Here is a 22,924-nt window from a genome sequence, read left to right as displayed (position 1 = left end):
ACTGGTATATCAGTAGATATTACTGATTACAGAGGTATGATTGGCTCACTACTCGATCTAACTGCAAGTAGACTTGATATCATGTATGCTACCTGTCTTTGTGCAATATTTCAAGCAGATCCAAGAGAACCTCACTTAACAGCTATGAAAAGAATTTTCAAGTACCTTAAGGGTACAACTGATCTGCGATTATGGTATTCTAGAGAATCAGACTTTAAGCTAATAGGTTACTCAGATGCAGATGTTGTAGGATGCAAAATTGACAGGAAAAGCACAAGTGGAAGCTGCCAATTTCTTGGAGGCAGATTGGTTTCTTGGTTTAGCAAGAAACAAAAGTCAATTTCCACATCAACCGCAGAAGCAGAATACATTACTGCAGGAAGCTGTTGTGCACAGATTCTTTGGATGAAGAATCAGTTACTGGATTATGGGTTAACATATTCTAAAATCCCTATTTACTGTGATAATCAAAGTGCTATTGCTATGACAGGTAATCCAGTTCAACACTCAATGATAAAGCACATCAGCATTAGGTACCACTTCATAATGGAACATGTGATGGAGGGTACAGTGGAATTGTACTTTGTTCTAACAGACAACAACTAGCAGATATCTTCACAAAACCACTGTGTGAAGCTACTTTTACAAGATTGGTAAATGAACTTGGAATGTTTTCAGGTTCTTTATCTAAATCTGTTTAGTTTATGTTCTGATACATCAGACTTTATGATCACTATTTACAGATATTACTATCTTTGTGTATTCTGTGCTTTAATTGATATTTTCCTAAGTGCTGATTGTTATCTGATGTGAATTTCTAAACTCTGATAGTAATATGAATGTTTCTGTGACTATTCAATCCAATGAGGATAACTATGCTAGATGCTGACCTAGTAGTCTTAAATATACTAAAGATCCCATGTTTGAAGGAATTGTTTATGTGAAAATTTTTAACACAAGCAAATTCTGATATTGAGCTTGGTTAGGTTTACTTTGTGTATCTTATTACTAAGTCAAAAACTAGAATATTGCTTCTTATCTGTTAAGTTCTGATGTTGGTAAATCTTATGGATGCACTAAGTGTTGATAAAACTCACTTATCAAAAGAAAAAGAAAAAGAAAAAGAAAAAGAAAAGAAATAAAAATCAGGCACTCCTTTGAGATCTAGAGAAAAATACATGTGGAAGGGAAGACCTAAGTGCATTGCTGGTATTAAGTAATATGCATTAGAAAAGCAAAATAAATTTTTGTTGGTGACTTTTCATATTATCTGATTATTGGAGAAATACTCTGATAATAGCATAAATTCTGATAAGCAGTCGTGACTCACTTACACTGAGAAGCCACTGTAAAATGGAATTTCAAAAGATGTATAAAATGAGCATAAAACAGTTGAGATGGACTCAGGCATGAACTCATTCTATAGTAGACTTCGGAATAATGACAGATTTTGAGCAAAGTTCTTAGTTATGCCTTATTTCTAAGATGTACTGAAGTGAATCAAACTTTACTCTTTGTCTGATATTTAGCTTAATGCACACACTTACACTCCATATGAATGATGAAAATTACTGTGGTGATCAATGTTGTTTTAGATGAACAGTCTAAGTGTCAGTTGCATAAATTCTGAGGACAAGTTCTGATGGAAGTTCTGATGATTAAGTTATGTTGTAACCATATCAGTATTTGTGTGAAGAATGACAGAAATAAACATTTACCTTTTGAGTTAAGAAGCCATATTCTGATGACTTTTGAATTCTGATAATAATCAAGTTCTGATGCTAACGTGGAAGTATTTATTCACTTGGTTTTCTTTTAAGTCAATACTTGAACAGTTATATTTTTTTTCCAGAATATTGGACTATGTGAGATAAATCAGTAATAATCATTTGTTTAGTGGGAACAGTTTCTTTTTGAAAAACTGAACGTGCAAAGTAATCATTACTTATTTATCGTGCCCATTAACTTTTGTCTTAACTGCTGCATGGCTGACATGTGTAAGGTCTGTTCCTCTTCTCAATAACTGTTGTCACGTGGGTTGTCTAAGTAAAAGAGATAAAAGATTTTCAAATCTTTTATTCATATTTCTATTCTATTCAATCTCTCTCTTTTTCTTATTCTCTCACATTTTCTGACGGTTTTCTTTAAAGACATTTTCTCAAACACCTTTCAGGCACTCTAACTTCTCACCTATTTCTGATGGCGCCCAAAGATTTAATTGTTGATGGATCCAAGTTTGTACCAAATAACTATGCTGCAATCTTGAATAAGGTTGAAGCTCCATCAGATCTGCACTTTGTGCATGATTTCTTAGCTTATAGTGAGATTGGGTACGCTTTAACCCAACCTCAATCTATTTTAAGCAAACAAGTGTTGACGTTTTGGCGAATTGGGCTATATGATGATGGTGGTGCTTCTGGTTCTCCAAGCATAGTTTTCACATCAGGAGATGTCGAGCATGTGGTTACTAAAATCGGCTGTTCGTAAAGCTCTCCATTTACCTGAAGACTGTATATTCTCAACAGTGGAGGATCCTGTTTTATAGCAGCTTATGGCCAGTCTGGGCTATTAGAAAAGTTTGGGAAAGCTGGGTCAACTGAAAAGATCAAATATCAGAAAGGAATGGAGCTTTTTCTTTGATTGTATCACCAAGGCATTTGCTAATAAATGCTCCAACTTTGATGTTATTCCCATAATGAGTCAGCAAATCGGGTATGCCCTTATCCATCAAACTCATTTTGATTTTGCAAGTGTTGTGCTAGGTTTTATAGGGGATATGATGACAGAGGATATGTAGTATACTTTGCTAGATTCTATCAGCTTATATATACTTATTGTTGTGCTAATGAACCCCAACCAGCCAGTGATTTAATTTCACCCTTTAAGAGCTTGCAAAAAGGGCCTTTAATGATTTGTTAAATACTGACAATAAGAAACAAGTGTTAAGACCCTTACAGATTCCGCAGTCAGTAAAACAAATCTTGGTAAATGCTGATCCACAAACTTATACATCTGTCTATCCTAATGTCCAACCCACCAACTCATCACAACTAACACAACAACCATCAGAACATACCATCTCTCACCAACCTCAAACTCAACCACAACCTTCAGCACATCCAGTGAAGCCTTCTTCTTCAAGAGCAAAGAGGACTAAGATAGCACCTCAGTCTCAGTAGAAGAGAAGGAGAATTATTCTGAGAGATAAGTCAGATACTGAGGAATAGGTTCGACTATCAGAACCTGTTGTTGTAGAAGCTGAGAAAATCTCTTCTCAGAAAGAAACTGAAACTGGGAGTTCTAGGCCCCTCAAAAGGCTTAGAAAGCTAAATTCTGATGATGACACTCCAAAAGTCTATACTTCAGCAAAGAGACTTAAAAAGAAAAGAGCCAGGAGGGCTGTAAGTGAATCATCTCACTTTGAGGAAGTCCTGGAAGCAGCAGCTAAGGAAGGGGGTCAGGAATCTCTGATCCCAACAGAACCTATAGTAATTGAATTACTTCCCACTGCTGAATCAGCTCACAAGTCTCCTATTCAAGAACAAGAGGATATTCCAGAGAAAGTGCCTACACCTCCTGTGTCTCCTATTAATGATCCAGTACATGCTGAAGATCCAGGTACAAGTGATGAAATAGATATTCACAACTTGGTTGTACCTGATGTTCTGTACTTGGAAGCTCCACCCACTCAAGTTATTCCACCATCAACACCACTTCTAGATGCTGATTTCAATGCAGATATTCCAACAACACCAGTTCAGAATCTAGATGATGAAGATCAGATTGTAGGTGGGCATCAATATTTGGATGTTGATTAGAATGTAGTTGCAGATCAGAATTTAGAGGATGATGTTGAAACCTCTATAGCCTCACATACTGTTATTCTATCAGAGGATGCTGATATTCCAGGCTCTGTAAGTTCTGATGCTGACAATGCTGAAATTACTGGTGAAGCTACTATAAATGTAGATGCTGATACAGCTGGTCCATCTGGACATGCACCTCAACAAGCTCCATGTAAAGCTGATCCAGTCAAGAAGTTTTTTAGAGAGGATGCACCAATACCTTGGAGTGAAACTTCAAGAGAAAAGGAGTGGACTAAGGAGTGGAACAAAGTTAATTTTGTTCCTACTGAAAAAATTCTTGTTGAGCACCTGGCCAAAGCTGATGAAATGCTGATAAATGATAATTTCAAGGCACAACTGAGAGTTACTGCATTGAGTAATAGGCACCTTCAAGGTCAACACTCAATAACTCATGCCAAGGTGAACAAAATTCAAGAAACTTTGATTCAGCAAGATATGAATGTCAAATTATAAAAGAACATATTTTTCAAGCCAGCCTTTGACCGAATTGGGTATTTTGAAAAGACTCAAGAGAAGCAACAAGATCATATTTCTGAAATTCTAAAGAATCAAGCTTCTCAGCAAACCCAACTCAATGAGATCCAATCCTCAGTGGAATTGCTCGTCTCTCTTCTTTTACCTGCTGATGCCAAAAAGGGGGAGAAAGTGATTAAGTCCAAATGCAAATCTATTCACCACTGAAGGATAAGGATGATGGAAATGATGACCAGGGAAACTCTGAAAAGGGTAGAGGTCATGGTCAAGGTCAAGATTCTTCATCTAGGAAAGCTGAAACTTCTACACAGAGATCAAGCTCTGATGCTGATAGAAGAGTAAGTTCTGGTAAACAAGTTCTGACAAAGGCTGATGTTCCTATACAGGGTGAAAGTCAAGAATCACAGAAGTTTATGCAGACATTGAAGCTTAAGGGGAAAGAAACAACATTTTATTATCAAGACCCTAAGTTATAGAAGCTGGATGAAGAAATTTCAAAAAGACTATTTCATAAAGAAAATCCAGGAATGGACTTTGAAAGTCTAAAGGAAGAAGAAGCCAGACTTATAGCAGAAAATGTCAAATCCAAGTCTAAAGCTTCTATTATTGAAAAGAAACTTCCAAAGCCTAAGGGTATTGTGATTAAGGAGAAGACAAATTCTAAGGCAACCAAATCCAAATCACAAATGGAGGTAGATCCAAGATCCAAGGGCAAAACAAAAATTGATGAACCTATAAAGGTATACATGTCAATCATGGATGAAGAAATAATTAATGATGATGATACTAGTCTGATTTTGAAGAAAAAGGATATTCAAACAACCTCTGACAGAGCTCATGTTGTTCAAGATCAGGACTTAGTAAAATCTGATATTACAGTGAAGCAAGCAACCTATGATATAGCTCAAGTTGGCTTGATATCAGAAGATAAGAAGAAGGGTACATTAACCTCTGACAGTTCTCATGTTAAACCTACTACAAGTCTACTACCAGGATTCACCAAAGCTCAACAGACTCAATATTTAAAGACTACATCAAGTGGTTTTGAAGCAAGAGTTGTTCAAGGAAAGGAAGCAAGAGATAAATCAGGATTGGGTAGTTCTGATGAAAGAAGAATACACAACACTACCAATGATCCAACTTCCTTAAGTGAACTAGGAGTAGGTGCAACTCCTGAAAGATTGAATCAACTTGAATCTGTACAAATGGTTTACCACTCTGTTTTGAAAGAAGATATCATGTTATACTTTATGACATATGAGAGGGTATTCCAGATCAGGAAGAATGCTATTCCATTGAAGTATTTTGAAGAACCGGAACATGTTTTATTTCTACTTCAAGTGAAAAACAGATCAACAGATGGTGCTGCAGGTTATTTAAAATCAAATATTCAAGACAGAAGAGGCTTTACTCTGTAAAGTCTGACAGCCCATACTGTCCTAAGTACAGATCTCACAGTGGAGATATTGTTGAAATGAAGCCTAATACTGCTAAAATCATCACTACATTTTCTGGTATTAAGGGACTTGAATTCAATCTAGAGTCTGATAAAGCCTATATCATTAAACTGGATCAGGATATAAGGAAAGCAAAAATAAATGATCTCAGGGCTGCTATCTTTCAAACTGGTGAAGATATAGTTGAACTGAAAAATACTAAAAGGAGGATGGTCAATGAACTTGAATATGCTGAGAGAATACTTTTGAAGAACTATCTCAGAACAACTCCTCACATCAAAGAGATCAAAAATTGAAGCCAAGTCAAAGATCTACAACTGCTTAAATTTTGAAGTGTATACAGACTGAAGCTGATATCAAACTTTAAGGATGGTAAAGTTACAAGGACTGTAAGTTTTAGTTATCTAGTCAAACTCTCATGCATTTGTACTTAATGTTTTTGACATCATCAAATATTTGTTGAACTTATATATTATGCTAATTTACAAGTTGGGGGAGATTTTTAGATATATTTGTGATATCATGTCTAATGATGATTTGTGTTTAGTTTTCAGATCTTAAGATCTTAACTAACATGACAAATAAGGACTTACCTGGAAATCAGTACTTATACTGAAGTCAGGACTTAAGATATTAGAACTTAAGTTGTCAGAACTTAAGTTATCAGAAGATATTTATCAGGAGATAATATCAAGACTTAAAGAGACTTTCAGATAAATAAAGCAGCTAATTGAAAGGAAAGAAGATCGAGACTAAAATAGAAAGAAATATGCATGGAGAAGAATTCTATGAAGAATAGAATACTTGGAAGAAAAGATAACTGATTGATATATTTTAGGATACAGAATTATATTCTATATCAATTAGAAGTTTATCTTGTAACTGTGTGTCTATATAAACACAGCATAGGGTTTACACTATAAGTGTTATCTTAATCGAGAATATTATTCATTGTAACCCTAGCAGCTCTCGTGATATTTGTTCATCACTGAGAGAGGACGGTTCCATTATTTTATTAATAAGATTATTTTGTATTTAATACTTGTGTTCTTAATTCGACTTGATTGTGCTAGACACTGTATTCAACCCCCTTCTACAGTGTGTGTCACCTAACAGACAGTCAAACAAACAAGTCACATATAGCACATAGCACGTCAAACAATCAATGAAATTTCATTTATATGGAAGTCTCGGGTCATAAATAGTCTTTCAGATATTTAATATGATTTTTAAAACATTTTTCGGAGTCAAAATGGGTCATTGGATGAATTGTAAAGCAACAAACAGGGTTCGGTTGGCCCAATCTGGCTTCAAAATAATTTTATAATAATTATCGATCCTTGAAAACAATTTAAAATAATATTTTAAAGCTCGAAACCATTTTTCGGAAATTTTAAATCATTTAAAAATAAATAAATCCAATTAAATAATCAATTAAAATCAATTAATAAATAATTAAACTAATTAATCAATTAATATTTAAATTAATAGATCAATTAATCAATTATTTACTAATTAAAATTAATTAATTAAGTAATTTTGATTTATTTTTGAATTAAAAACAAATTTTAGAATTAAAATAAATGATTTTTGGAATTTTTGAAAATAAAAATCAATTTTAGAAATGAATTTATAAAAGAAATCCAGTTTTTAAAAGATTTTAAAATAAAAATCCAGTTCCTGAAAGTTTCAGAAACTTCCAGGTACCAATTTGTAAATATGCCAAAAACACTTCTGATTTAGGAGATTTTTGGATTAAAACCGGGTCAAACCGGGTTTAAATCCAGGTCACCAAGAAAAGAATCGGGTTCTTCAAGAACCCAGATTCCGGTGACCGAAAATCAACTCCGGCGAGCCCCAATTCGGCAAAAAACAAGGTGATTTAATAGGATGCAAGTGGGGGTTTTCTTCTAATTCACTCCAGGAGTCCAAATCAAGCAACACATGGTTCAAACGACTTATGTAACTGAAAATCCGGCCAAACCCGAACAAAATCCGGCGACCTCAACCCGAGAAACGATAAACTCAAGTTCGTGCTTATCAGGAATCTTTTGTGATATGTGAATACATGGTTCGATTGCAAACTTGATAAGGAACACAAAGCACCCATCAAGATCGACTGAAAACCCCTAACACAGATTCCCCTAAATCGAGTTGAAAACATTCAAAGCAATATAAACCCTAATTCTGGAATTCGAAAATCAAACTCAAAATTAAACATGTTATTGAACTCCAAATCAAGCGTATAATATACCAAAATCATCAGGAAGACAAGCTCTATAACATGCAATCATCAAATCATACAAACAATCTCTCGAACAAAAATTTATAATTTTAATTTCAAGAAATTCGAATATAAATAATTAAATCAGAAAATACCTTTGAAATCTGCAGTGAAACTGATGGAAGATTTAGATTCTAGAGTTCAGTAGTTTTGTTTTGAGTATATGCACGCCAAAATCGGATATCGATAACGCTTCCGAATTTGAGTTTGATTACGAAGAACGAAATATGAATATAGTATTTTCTCAGGATTTTACAGGATTTTTACTGTATATTATGATTATCTGTATCAAAAATAGATACTGTACTGACTATTTATATTTACAGAAAATTAGTATCCCGTTCGATCATTCCGGATATAAAATAGTACGTTTTTTTATAAAAACAGATCCAAACGGTACCGATTTTCGGGATAATTATCCAAATCTGTACAATTTGTACTGAGGTCTTGGTGTCAGTGCCTGGTTATACGTATTACGAGGTGGTAATTATAACAGTTTAAAAGAAAGATCCCGTTTATGAAAAATACGAATTTTATTGATTTACCCAAACGAATTTTGTATCAAAAATATTGCGTCGGGACCCGCACAGGACAAACCGTACGCCGGATCGAAAAATTTGAAACATGGAAAATGCTCGGAATATTTTAATTAGGTTATGAAGGAGTTCTCGTAAGAGTTTAGGGTTATACAAACATAAAAACGAGTGAAGGCGACTGGTTCCCGATTGTATAAAATAGTTTATAATTACTCGGAAAAAGAATTTATTAAATCCATAAATTTCCTATAAAATCATAAATCATCATAAAAATAAATAGGAAGATATGACGCTTATCTATATTTTATTTTAGACATATAAAAATTAAAATACCCCATTTATATTATTTTTAAACATTAAAACACATATATCACTTAACAAATAATTCACGGAATAAATACGGAATATGCATAATATTTATTTATTAGAAAAATAATTACACGATATATCCCAGATATTACATCCTTCCCCCCTTAAAAGGATTCTGTCCACAGAATCTCCTAGGAAAATAAATGAGGGTACTTTTCTCTCATATCACTTTCTAACTCCCAGGTTGATTCTTTAACCTTTGGGTTTCTCCACAATACTCTTACTAACTTTACTACTTTATTTCTTAACACTTTCTCTCTTTCTTCTAGAATCTCTATTGGACTCTCTACATACGACAAATCTGCTTGAAGTTCTATTGGCTCGTATTCGATTACATGCCTGGAGTCTGGATTATACTTCTTAAGCATTGATATGTGCTCCATCTGTGGGGGTAACGCCAACTCGTAAGCTACTTTGCCAATACGATTTAGAATCTCAAAAGGTCCAACATATCTAGGGCTCAGTTTTCCTTTCTTCCCGAATCTTGTCAATCCTTTTCACGGCGATACTTTCAATAAAACCAGATTTCCTTCTTCGAATTCCATATCTTTCCTTGATTGATCCACATACTTCCTTTGACGGTATTGTGTTGCTATCAATCTCTTCTGAATAACTTCAATAACTTCCTTCGTCTGCTGCACCAATTCAGATCTAAGTATTTTGCATTCTCCTACTTCATCCCAGTATACAGGAGATCGACATTTGCATCCATAAAGAGCTTCATAGGGTGGCATCCCAATGCTGGCATGATAACTGTTGTTGTAAGCAAATTCTACCATGGGTAAATGCTCGTCCCAACTTCCTTTGAAGCCAATAGCACAAACACGTAACATGTCCTCGATTTTCTGAATTGTTCTTTCACTCTGGCTGTCCGTTTGTGGATGGTAAGTCGTACTCATATTCAGTCTCGTTCCCAAACATTCTTGAAAACTTTTCCAAAATCTCGAATTAAACCTCGAATCTCGATCTGATACGATAGACACAGGAACTCCATGACGAACTACGATTTTTTCCAGGTACATATGGACTAACTTTTCTAGTGAAAATCTTTCATTTATAGGTAGAAAATGAACTGACTTTATAAGTCTGTCCACTATAACCCAAATGGCATCATGATTGGCTTTCATCCTTGGTAATCCGACTATGAAATCCATGGCAATGTGCTCCCACTTCCACTCTGGAATCTCTAATGGCTGCAACAATCCACTTGGTCTCTGGTGCTCTGCTTTAACTCTTTGACATGTATAACATTTGCTAACCCATTCTGCAATCTCCCTCTTCATATCTGGCCACCAATAATTTTCCTTTAATTCTCTGTACATCTTAGTACTCCCTGGATGGATTGAGTACCTTGAATTATGAGCTTCCTGTAAACTTTCATTCTTCAACTCCGTTACTGGTGGAATCCAAATTCTAGAAGAAAATCTAAGAATACCTTGATTGTCCTTTTGCGTGCACAACTCCTCACCTACCAAATGATTAATGTCTTGATCCATTACCTCCTCTTGACACTTCCTTATCTTTTCTAACAACTCTGGCTGGAAAATCATACTATACACTTTCGCTTCATCAGGCTTGCAAACTCTGATTTCCAATTCTAATTTCTGAAATTCCTTATATATCTCTTCGGGTACTGATAACACATTCAACTTTTCTTTCCGACTTGACACATCCGCTACAATATTTGCATTACGGGGATGATAATTAATCATGCAGTCATAATCCTTAATCAACTCTAACCATCTTCTCTGTCTCATATTAAGCTCCTTTTGTGTGAATATGTACTTTAAGCTTTTGTGATCCGTATAAATCTCGCAATTTTCTCCATATAGATAATGTCTCCAAATCTTCAAAGCGAACACTATGGCTGCTAGTTCCAAATCATGAGTAGGATACTTTTGTTCGTGTGGTTTCAATTGCCTTGACACATACGCAATAACCTTATCGTGCTGCATTAGAACGCATCCGAGTCCTTTATGAGAAGCATTGCTATAGATTACGAAATTCCCTTGATCATCTGGAAGTGACAAAATAGGTGCTGTAATTAATCTTTGCTTCAATTCCTGAAAACTTCCTTCACATTTGTCGTTCCATATAAACTATTCATTCTTTCGTGTAAGCTTTGTCAAAGGTGTCGTAATCCTTGAGAAATTTTGAACAAATCGGCGATAATAACCCGCTAATCCCAAGAAACTTCTTATCTCTGTCGGTGTTCTCGGTCTTTCCCAATTTGCAATTGCTTCAATCTTCGCTGGGTCCACTTTGATCCCTTCATTACTGACTATGTGTCCTAAGAACTGAACTTCCTGTAACCAAAACTCACACTTCAAGAATTTGGCATATAACTTCTTCTTTCTTAAAATCTCCAAATCTGTCCTTAAATGTTCTACATGATCCTCTTCTGTCTTTGAATAAATCAAAATATCATCTATAAAGACAATAGCAAACTTGTCCAAGTATTCCTTGAAAATTCTGTTCATCAGGTCCATGAATGTTGTCGGGGCATTAGTTAATCCAAAAGACATTACTAAAAATTCATAATGTCCATACCTTGTTCTGAAAGCTGTCTTTGGTATATCTTCTGGCTTAATCTTTGGTTGGTGATATCCCGATCTCAAATCGATCTTGGAGAAGTACTTGGCTCCTTTTAATTGATCAAACAAATCATTAATTCTAGGTAACAGATACTTGTTCTTGATTGTAAGCTTGTTGAGCTCTCGATAGTCGATGCACAGTCTCATGCTCCCATCCTTCTTCTTGACAAATAGTACCGGTGCACCCCACGGGGATACACTAGGTCTGATTATTCCTTTCTCTAACAATTCCTGCAATTGCTTTGCTACTTCCTTCATCTCGATGGGCGCCATTCTATACGGGGCCTTGGATATTGGTTACGTTCCAGGTGCTAAATCGACCGCAAACTCAATTTCTCTGTCTGGAGGAAGTCCTGGTAACTCATTGGGAAATACGTCTGGAAATTCATTGACTACCGGAATATCTTCGAGTTTTGCTGGCTCCTGACTTCTATCAATGACATATGCAATAAAATGCTCACATCCTTGTCGTAATAACTTTTTAGCTTGGATCATCGTTAAGAACTTCTTTGCTTATTTCTGGCCCTTAAACGTTACTATCCTTTCGTCTGGCATCTTCACCAATACTTTCTTATTTCGACAATCTATCTGGGCATCGTGCTTAGATAACCAATCCATTCCTAAGATAACGTCAAACTCTCCTAGCGTAAATGGTATCAAATCCACACAAAACTTATTACTAGAAATCTCAATTTCACAATTCCCATAAACTTGATTAACAGATATGCGTTCTTGATTTGCTAATTCCACGATCATGATTTCATTTAAATACTCAACTTGACACTTTAACTTACTAACAAAATCTTGAGCAATAAACGATCGAGTGGCTCCCGAATCTATTAACACTTTAGCACATAAAGAATTCACATTAAGCGTACATGCCATGACATCAATATCCTGGATAACGTCTTTTACCGACATATCAAAAACTCTAGCCCTTGGAGTCTCATTCACTGCTGGAGTAAATCCCATAATTCTCAATGCATTGTTGACTGGGGCTGGTGTCTTGCAATCCCTGGCTATATGTCCTGGCTTCCCACATTTAAAGCATGTGAATCCAATAGCTGAAACCTTAATTGCTGGATTCCGGATAGGCCGATCCTTGTTCACTGGCTTTCTTGCTGGCTGATTGCGGCACTCCCTCGAATAGTGCCCTTTCTGATTACACTTGAAACAAACCACATTCAACTTATTACAAACTCCTCCGTGTTTCTTCCCACATACTTGACAATCTGGAAAAGTTAGCCTCAACTGATTCAGCTGATTCACGTTGACTGGACGGTTGCCTTGACCTCCGTCACTTGCATTCGGTTTCTTGACATTAAAATTTCTCCCTGGCTGGAACTTTCCCTTCTTAAAATTTGGAAACTTTCCTGGTTGTGACTGTCCTTCATTCCCTTCAAACTTTCTCTTCTTACTTTCTTTTTCTTTCTGTGACATCTCACTCTCCATTTCTGCAATCATGGCCTTCTATACAACTCCTGCATAGGTATCCAATTCAAATATAGCTACCTTCCCTCTAATCTATGGCTTTAGACCTTGCTGGAATCTCTTGGCCTTCTTCCTGTCATCATCCACATATGATGGTACAAACCTTGACAACTCTTCAAACTTGCTCTCATAATCAGCTACCGATATATTTCCTTGTTTTAGCTCTAAAAACTTCAGCTCCATCTGATCCTGAACAAACTGGGGAAAATATTTTTCTAAAAACAATTCTTTGAACCTCTCCCAAGTAATAACATCTGTACCTTCCAATGTCTTCACAGTTTTCCACCAATAGGTGGCCTCATTCTTCAAATAATAGCTTGCAAACTCAACCTTCTGTTCTTCCTTTACCTTAACTAAAGCAAATAAATTCTCTATTTCCTTTAACCAAACATTTGCTTCAATTGGATCTAAGGAACCCTTGAATTCTGGTGGGTTCACTGCCTAAAGTTTTGAAATTTACCTGGGGATTGGTCTGTCTTTGTTGTTGTTGAGTCAGGTGAACTATTTGTTGAGCCAAGATTTGAAGAATCTGGGCAACTGCTGGGTCTATGGGTCCTGGGTTTGCCTTCTGGTTGGTATTGTCTTGATTGTTGTTGTTGTTGTTGTTGTTGTTGGTTTCTTCATTCTGGGTGTTGATGCGGGTATTTCTTCTGGGAGGCATTTTCTGTAAAGAATCAAACAACTTATTTAGCCTTTAAATCAAATCCTTTGCGTAAAAGAAAAGCTTTGTAAAATAGAAATATCTCTTTTTGAAAACAGTTATAACAGTTGAACTAAATAAATTGCATGCTTCTTTACACAATGTAAACAGTTAAAGGGATAGGGTACATGGTATCACAGGGGGTATAACTGGTACAATAAGTAAAGTAAAGTAAAATAGGTGCAGTAATGTAAATAACAATGCTGGAAAGGAAAGGTACTGATATATATAGATCAAAAGTTTTAGGTAGTACAAGCATTAAAATGCTTCAGAAATAAAAGCAAAAGGGTACAACAAACCTACTCACTAGTCGGCAGATCTAGTCTATAAATACAACCCAAAAGTCTACTAATACATATACATACTACGGTACATACTAAACAACCACAACAGCACTGATCAGTATCTCTATCTTTGTTCCTCTGGCTCATAGAAAGTCTGGACATCCAATCTCCTCAAGCTCCTCCAGAACCCACTTAACACACTCCACAAGAAAATCAGGGGTGATATCCTCATGAGTAGCCTCAGCAGTCCTCACAGCAGCTGCTCTCCGAAACACCTAGAGTCTCTCTCTAAGTCGCCTCTCACCACTCCCAATCTATCTGGTATGCATGATATGTAATAACTCCTGAATCTGACCCCGTAGGAATCGCTGCTCCATAAGGCAAGCCTCTAACTGATGATATGGGACAGGATATGAAGAGAAATGAAAAGGTACACCTGTAACTGAGTGACCAATAAGACCTGAATTAGCAGGTGGGGGTCCTCTGATAGGTGGCCTCATGCTTGGAGGTGGAATAGCCTGCAGTGGTACGGGCTGCAATACAGGTGGAGGTAAAATAGCCAACACTGGTGGAACAACAGGATGTGGATCTGAAGATGGTCCTCCAACTGAGGGCTCTGAGTGATCAGCTGATACGAGGATGAAAGAGTCGGCCATCGCTGCTATCTGAAATCATATCGCAATATAAGAATCTGGAACCACGATGCAAGTCATACTAATACCTGCTATACCGTTGCACTCAACCTCTCGACGTTCTATCTTCCTATTTCTTACTTCTAATCCTAACTCTCTACCCGTTCCCGTCAATCTAGGCTTGTGTCAGTGACTTATAACCTATAGCTCTGATACCAAACCTGTGGCGCCCTCCAAACCCGGGTCAGAAGTTTGGGGTCCATACACAGACACATCCCTTATTTATAACCTGCTTAACAACAATAAAGATAATAATAATATGCTATGACCCTACTTACCAACTACCATGGGCCGCAACAGGTTAAAGTATGTACACAAGCCACACACACACTTATATTACAAACGTCCAAATCCTAACTATTCAAACTTAAAACTGAATATTAAACATCATTACAAACTTAAACTATTCCTGTTAGCTAGCTTAACTCGATCAACAAGGACCCCTAGCTCTCACACTGTATTGGGGATCCTCGCTACCAACAGGTTCCTTCTTAACTAGAAAAGAACATAACAACATCGCACAAATGAGCTAACTAGCTCAGCAAGTCACATTGACAAGACTGAGAATAATGATCATCAAGTGAAAAGAGTTGAGGTAACAAGTGAACAATGATGAATAATTTAGAATTGGATATTATATTTTCATTTTAAAAACCAAGGTTAGGCTGTTGATTAGTCACGCACTAACCCCGAGCAAGGCACACAGCTCTGCTCTAATTACTGGATCCAAGGCACATATTGGCCTAACTTGACCACCAATATGGTCTGACCACGAATTTGGCCCACAATTTTATTAAACAATCCAATTCTATCACAATAACATAATAAATAATGTAAAGCAATAAACAGAATCATAAATAATATTGGATTTCCAATCATGAGAGGGTTTCAATCTTCACAAGGAAATAATATGGGAATTTCAAAGAATGGCTATCAGGTGGTGAAAGAATTAGATAACAAAAGAATCAAAGTTTCAAGGTTATAAGGATTTGGTCTTTCAAAGCATAAGGTACAATGGTTTGAATCTGTAAGCTATCTTGATTCAGTGTTCAGTATTTATTTTATATGTATTTGTGGAGTAGTATCATATATTCTTGATTCGTATTTGGGTAATCAAAAATCAATGGTTCGGAAAGAATAAGGTTTACGGCTCAAAGATCAATAGCTGGAATCAAGGGTTAGGGTTCAGTGCTTCAAAGCACTTGCAATATAAAACAGGACTATCAATAATCTACAATATATCTTGAGAAGGTTCAGAACACTTGCCTGATATTAGCTTGCTATACTTCACTAACTTCCAATCACAATCTCCTATTCCTTGACTACTTGCTTTCCTTTCCTACGCCTTACCTCTTCTTCTCACATATCATAAGTATCTATCAATACTCAACCCATACGATTCTATTCGGTATACACTTCTATCTACCCTTCGTTTTACCCAAATCCGATTAACAGATTGCAAGTTACGCTAAAAACAAGTAAACACTGAACATATAGACCGACAGTCAAACAAACAAGTCATATATAATAAATAGACGTCAAACAATCAATGAAATTTCATTTATATGGAAGTCTAGAGTCATAGACAGTCTTTTGGATATTTAATATGATCTTTAAAACATTTTTCGGAGTCAAAACGGGTCGTTGGATGAATTGTAAAGCAACAAACAGGGTTCGGTTGGCCCAATCTGGCTTCAAAATAATTTTATAATAATTATTGATCCTTGAAAACAATTTAAAATAATATTTTAACGCTCAAAACCATTTTTCGGAATTTTTAAATCATTTAAAAATAATTAAATCCAATTAAATAATCAATTAAAATCAATTAATAAATAATTAAACTAATTAATCAATTAATATTTAAATTTAATTGATCAATTAATCAATTATTTATTAATTAAAATTAATTAATTAATTAAGTAATTTAGATTTATTTTTGAATTAAAAACAAATTTTGGAATTAAAATAAATGATTTTTGGAATTTTTGAAAATAAAAATCAATTTTAGAAATGAATTTATAATAGAAATCCAGTTTTTAAAAGATTTTAAAACAAAAATCCAGTTCCTGAAAGTTTCAGAAACTTCCAGGTACCAATTTGTAAATATGCCAAAAACACTTCTGATTTAGGAGATTTTTGGATTAAAACTGGGTTTAAATCCGGGTCACCAAGAACAGAATCAGGTTCTTCAAGAACCCTGATTCCGGTGATCGGAAATCAACTCCGACGAGCCTCAATTCGGCCAAAAACAGGGTGATTTAACAGGATTCAAGTGGGGGTTTTGTTCTAATTCACTCCAGGAGTCCAAATCAAGCAACACATGGTTCAAACGACATATGTAACTAAAAATCATTCCAAACCCGAACAAAATCCGGCGACCTCAACCCGAGAAACGATAAACTCAACTCCGTGCTGATCAGGAATCGTTTGTGATATGTGAATACATGGTTCGATTGCAAATTTGACAGGGAACACAAAGCACCCATCAAGATCGACTGAGAAGCCCTAACAAAGATTCCCCCAAATCGAGTTGAAAACATTCAAAGCAATATAAACCCTAATTTTGGAATTCGAAAATCAAACTCAAAATTAAACATGTTATTGAACTCCAAATCAACCGTATAATATACCAAAATCATCAGGAAGACAATCTCTATAACATGCAATCATCAAATCATACAAACAATCTCTCGAACAAAAATTCATAATTTTAATTTCAAGAAATTCGAATATAAATAATTAAATCGGAAAATACCTTTGAAATCTGTAGTGAAACTGATGGAAGATTTAGATTCTAGAGTTCAGTAGCTTCATTTTGAGTATATGCACACCAAAATTGGATATCGATAACGCCTCCGAATTTGAGTTTGATTACGAAGAACGAAATATAAATATAGTATTTTCTCTGGATTTTACAGGTATTTTACTGTATATTATGATTATCTGTATCAAAAATAGATACTGTACTGGATATTTATATTTACAGAAAATTAGTATCCCGTTGGATCACTTCGGATATAAAATAGTACGTTTGTTTATAAAAACAGATCCAAACGGTACCAATGTTCGGGATAATTGTCCAAATATGTACAATTTGTACTGCGGTCTTGGTCTCAGCGCCTGGTTACACGTATTACGAGGTGATAATTATAATAGTTTAATAAAATGATCCCGTTTATCGAAAATACGAGTTTTATTGATTTACCGAAACAAATTTTGTATCGAAAATATTACGCCGGGACCCGCACAGAACAAACCGTACGTCGGATCGAAAAAGTCGAAACATGGAAACTGTTCGGAATATTGCAATTAGGTTAGGAAGGAGTTCTCGGAGGAGTTTCGGGTTATAAAAACGTAAAAACGAGTGAAGTCGGTTGGTTCTCGATTGTATAAAATAGTGTATAATTACTCGGAATTTTTTTTTATTAAATCCATAAATTTCCTATAAAATCATAAATCATCATAAAAATAAATAGGAAGATATGACAATTATCTATATTTTATTTTAGATATATAAAAATTAAAATACTCAATTTATATTATTTTTAAACATCCAAACACATATATCACTTAACAAATAATTTATAGAATAAATACGAAATATGCATAATATTTATTTATTTACAAAATAATTACACAATATATTCCAGATTTTACAGGAAAGACTGTAGGGGGTATGACGAAGAAGATGAGTCTGACTCTGATTTGTACGCCAGAAGAAAGCGAACGAAGCAACACTTTTCATCCAATTCGGATGAAGAATCTGATAGGTCCCGAATCAAACTCACTCGCCTGGAAAAGGCTATGTTTGGCGATGGACGGGTCGATCGAGAGCCGATTGTGATAGAAAAAATTGAACAGTATCGACCCCCTAGGCGAGGAAAGACAATTCCCAAATATGAGTGAGTTTAATGGGAAGGGAGACCCAGAAGATGGTCATACTCTGTAAGATGGTCAAGACCTACCTGAAGGATCGACCTCGATGTGGTACAAATCCCTCAGGCCTAGGTCCATCAGGTCGTATGAGAAACTAAGGAGAAAGTTTTTAAAGTACTACTCACATTTATGCCGAAAGGCGAACGACACTGAAGCCCTGGTCCATTGTAGACAAAGGGAGAATGAAGAGCTAGGGGATTATTTAGCTCGGTTCAAGGAAGAAGCTGGAATGGTCACGAATATAGACAAAGTCAAAGCTATGGGCTTCCTAACGGCGGGGCTAGACCCCTACAAAGGTAAAAAGTTTCGCTCCTCTCTTTACGATTTCCCCCCAAATCCCTGAATGGTATATATGTGAGGGGCGAGAACATTCGCCGGAAGATGGAAAGTATTGGGGGATACGAAGACTCCCGAAGGGATGAACGATCAAAGAGAGCAGAAAGATACAAAACCTCAAGATCCGGGAATGACCAAAGAGATAGTAGAAAATAAGGAAGAAAGGAAACTGACCATGGGGCCGAACGATGCCTCGATAGAGATTCGGCTGTATTCACCCCCCTGAATGCACCAATATCCAAAATTCGACATGAGATCAAGGGCAAGCTTAGGATCGTTCGGCTAGCTAAAATGAAAGTGCCAAACCATAAGAAGAACCCCAAAAAGTACTGCGATTATCATAAAGACAAGGGGCAGAGTACTGCTACCATCTCAAAAAGCTAATTGCGCGAATTATCAAAGAAGGAGAATTTAATCAGTTCGTCCGAGATCTGAGAGACAGAATGGGGCCGAAGGATAGACAAGAAGAACCAGAAGCTGCAGAGCCCAAATGAAGAGACATGATAAGGGGCAAAGTGAAAATAATATTTGGGGGCAGTGTGCTGGACATGGATAGTAAGACAGCAAAGAAAAAATATGCCCGACAAGTGTACAACCTCTATCAGTTCGGCCAGGTGAAGCCCCACATGCCCATGACTTTCAGTACAGAAGATTATGGGGACGTCATTCACCCACATGAAGACCCTCTTATCATCAACCCTCTTATTGGGTAGAACAAAATTTGGAAGGTGCTGGTGGACACCGGAAGTTCGGCCAACATATTGTTCCACAAAACTTATTTCAAGATGAATCTGGAGGGAGAACAGTTGGAACCCTGCAACGAAGCACCTCTCTACACCTTCGGGGGACACCCGATACAGTTTGAAGGTACGATAACACTTCCCGTCCTTTTAGGTAAATTTTCGTATATTGTTGAAAAACTAGTAAAGTTCTATGTGGTTCGAATCGAGAGTCCTTATAATGCTATCCTGGGAAGACAATTCCTATCGACCTTCAAAGAAGTAGAGTCTATACCGCATCTCAAGCTTAAATTCCCAACTGAGAAGGGAGTTGGAGACGGCGATTCATTTCCATATCAGCCGAGAAGGCGATTCCTTTCTTCGTCGTGCTTAAAGGGTCAAAGAATTTTGAGTGGGGGCCCGAGTGTCAAAAGGCGTTCGAAGAAGTGAAATTGTACCTCACCAAAACGCTACTTTTATTGAGGCCTGATCCGAAGAAAACACTTCATCTTTACCTAGCTGTGTCTGACAGAACACTGGGAGAAGTACTTTTGAAAAATCATGAACGTAACTAGCATCATGTCTTTTACGTATCTCACGTTCTTAAGGATGCTGAAACGAGATACCCCAACACCGAAAAGTTCGCATATGGGCTGGTTATGGCCTCCCAAAAATTATGACACTACTTCCAGAGCCGAACGGTTTAAGTTGTCACCGATTAGGGGGAGTTCGACCTCAAATATGTCCCCTGAACGGAAATTAAAGCCCAAGCCTTGACTGATTTCATAATCGAATGCACGTTTTCTGGGCCGCAGGATCTCACGCCGGAAGAACAGCTCATTCAGACCCCGAGAAGATGGAAGCTTTTTGTGGATGGTTCGGTCCCTGGTAAGAAGTGTGGGGTCGGCTTAATACTTTCCAGCCCAAAGGGTTCGAGATATGTCAGGCTATAAGGTTTTATTTTCCCCTCACCAATAACAAAGTAGAGTACGAAGCACTCCTAGCAGGAATGAAGTTGGCCCGAAGTCTTGAGGCGAAGCACTTAAAGGCATTCAATTACTTTATGTTACTAGTCAAGCATTTTTTAGGAGAATATGAACAAAGGGACCCTCGTACAAAGGATTATGTGGTAAAAAATGTTTCTTTGTCATTTGAAACTTTTAAGCTAAGTCAAATAGGCAGGGAGAACAATAGCCGGACAGATGCCCTCTCCAGGCTAGCTTCGGCTGAGACGCAGAGCCTAACCGGTTCTATCTACCTCACCGAAGCCAAGACGCCTTCGATCGAGAAAAAAAATGTCTAGAAACTCACCAAGGCACTGATTGGATGGCTCCGATAAGAAATTTTCTGGAAAAAGGAATCCTTCCTTTAGACCGAAGGGAAGCCCTAAAAATAAAATACAGGGCATCAAGATACACAATTGTCAATGGAAGAATGTGCGGCCAATCGGTCAGCCAGGCACTCTTAAGGTGCTTGAATACTGAGCAACATCAAGCTCTAGAAGCGATGCACGAAGGAATTTGCGGAGAACATCTGTCTGGTCGGTCTCTCGCCTTTAAAATCCTTCGTCAAGGATTCTTTTGGCCAACTTTGCGAAATAATGCAAGTGAGTATGCGAAGAAATGTGAACAATGTTAGCTGTTCGCCACGATTCCGAAGCAACCTCTCGAAGAAATGACTTTTGTCCTAGGCCCCATTCCATTCGCCATGTGGGCCATGGTCATAGTTGGAATTCTCCCTACCAGCACTAAACCGGAAAAATACTGCATAATTGCCATCGACTACATGACCAAGTGGGTCGAAACCCGACCGTTATCCGCCATCACCGAGGAAGCAGCTAAGAAGTTTTTTCTGGAGCAGATCATTCTCAGATTTGGAATTCCGAAAATTTGCGTTTCTGACAATGAAACCCAGTTTATTGGAAATAAATTCAGAAGGTTTCTGCATCACTTTGGGGTTCAACAGAGGTTCAGCTCGGTCGCTCATCCGCAAGGGAACGGGGCAATCAAAGCAGCGAACAAAATAATCTTTCAAGGAATAAAGAAGAGGCCGGGGGAAGCCAAGGGAAGATGAGTCGAAGCACTACCTTGGGTCTTATTGGCTTACCGAACGACGCCTAGGTCTTCCACTAGGGAAACTCCATTCAGGTTGGCTTATGGAACAGAAGCCCTGGTTCCTGTCGAAGTGGGCCTAGAGTCTTATAGGACTGAGGTCTACAATGTGCAAACCAATACCTTCGGATTAAGGGCGAATGTGGATCTGTTAGAAGAAAAAAGAGAGGCTTCCCACCAAAGGAACATGAAATACTTACTCCAGGCAGCCCAACACTATGACTCCGAAATTAAAAAGAGGTTATTCAGCATTGGAGATCTGATCCTAAGAGAATTAGCTGCTTCTATGCCGACAAGACAAGGAAAGCTTCAACCGATTTGGGAAGGGCCTTATAAAGTAATAGAGGTCATTCGTCCGGGAACTTACAAGCAAGAAACACTGGCTGACGAAGCAATAAAAAACACTTGACATACCAGTCGACTCCGAAAATTTTATCATTCAGAAAAATTTCTTTCATTTTTCGCTTGTACTTCATTCTGAGTTCTTTGCGAAAAATGTAATGATTTAATGACTAATGAAAACGCACTTCTCCCTCGCCAATTTATTACTTAAAAAAGAAAAAAAATTATTATGAACTAAGCGGCCGAATGAGTATTATCTAGGGGCAAACCCCGAAGAAGATAAAATCCTTCGGTCTCCACGTTCGCTTTGCTTCAAATAAAGGGCATTTGGATATTATCTAGGGGCATCCCCACATAGCTTAACATCTTTCACCATATTAGTGTTATTAAAATAAAAAAAATGATGAATACAAGCGACAACGACGAATGAGGAATGTCTAGGGGCGATCCTGGCAAAAAGACTTTCCCATTCGTCCTTCCCTTACAAATTCTAACTTAAAGAAAAGTGATATTGCCGAAGGGCGAAGCAGGCCTTGTCTAGGGGCAATCCCGAAAAAAACAAACCCTTCGCCCTCCAATCCTGCAAAAATTTTCACAAGTAAAACCTGAAGAACGAAGGAGGTCTCGTCTAGAGGCGATCCCGAAGAAAACGAGCCATCCCCCTTTTGCGTTTAGTATTACTGCGAATATTACAATTTATTTTTACAAGTACTACTTTTGACTGATGGAA

At 37.0% G+C, this 22,924-nt stretch overlaps 1 protein-coding gene across 1 annotated transcript; it reads left to right on the top strand.

The window, feature by feature from the left end:
* Nucleotides 1–21,415: 21,415 nt before the first annotated feature.
* Nucleotides 21,416–22,261, top strand: LOC141686647 (uncharacterized). Its single transcript, XM_074491690.1, has 2 exons — nt 21,416–21,678; nt 21,862–22,261. The coding sequence occupies exons 1-2, from the start codon at nt 21,416–21,418 to the stop codon at nt 22,259–22,261; spliced, it is 663 nt and encodes a 220-aa protein (XP_074347791.1).
* Nucleotides 22,262–22,924: the final 663 nt, after the last annotated feature.

Source organism: Apium graveolens, chromosome 2 (genome assembly GCF_009905375.1).
Source record: "Apium graveolens cultivar Ventura chromosome 2, ASM990537v1, whole genome shotgun sequence".
NCBI classification, from domain to species: domain Eukaryota; kingdom Viridiplantae; phylum Streptophyta; class Magnoliopsida; order Apiales; family Apiaceae; genus Apium; species Apium graveolens.
The sequence above is the reverse complement of the archived record's forward strand: the minus strand, read 5'-3'. Positions and strand labels throughout refer to the sequence as shown.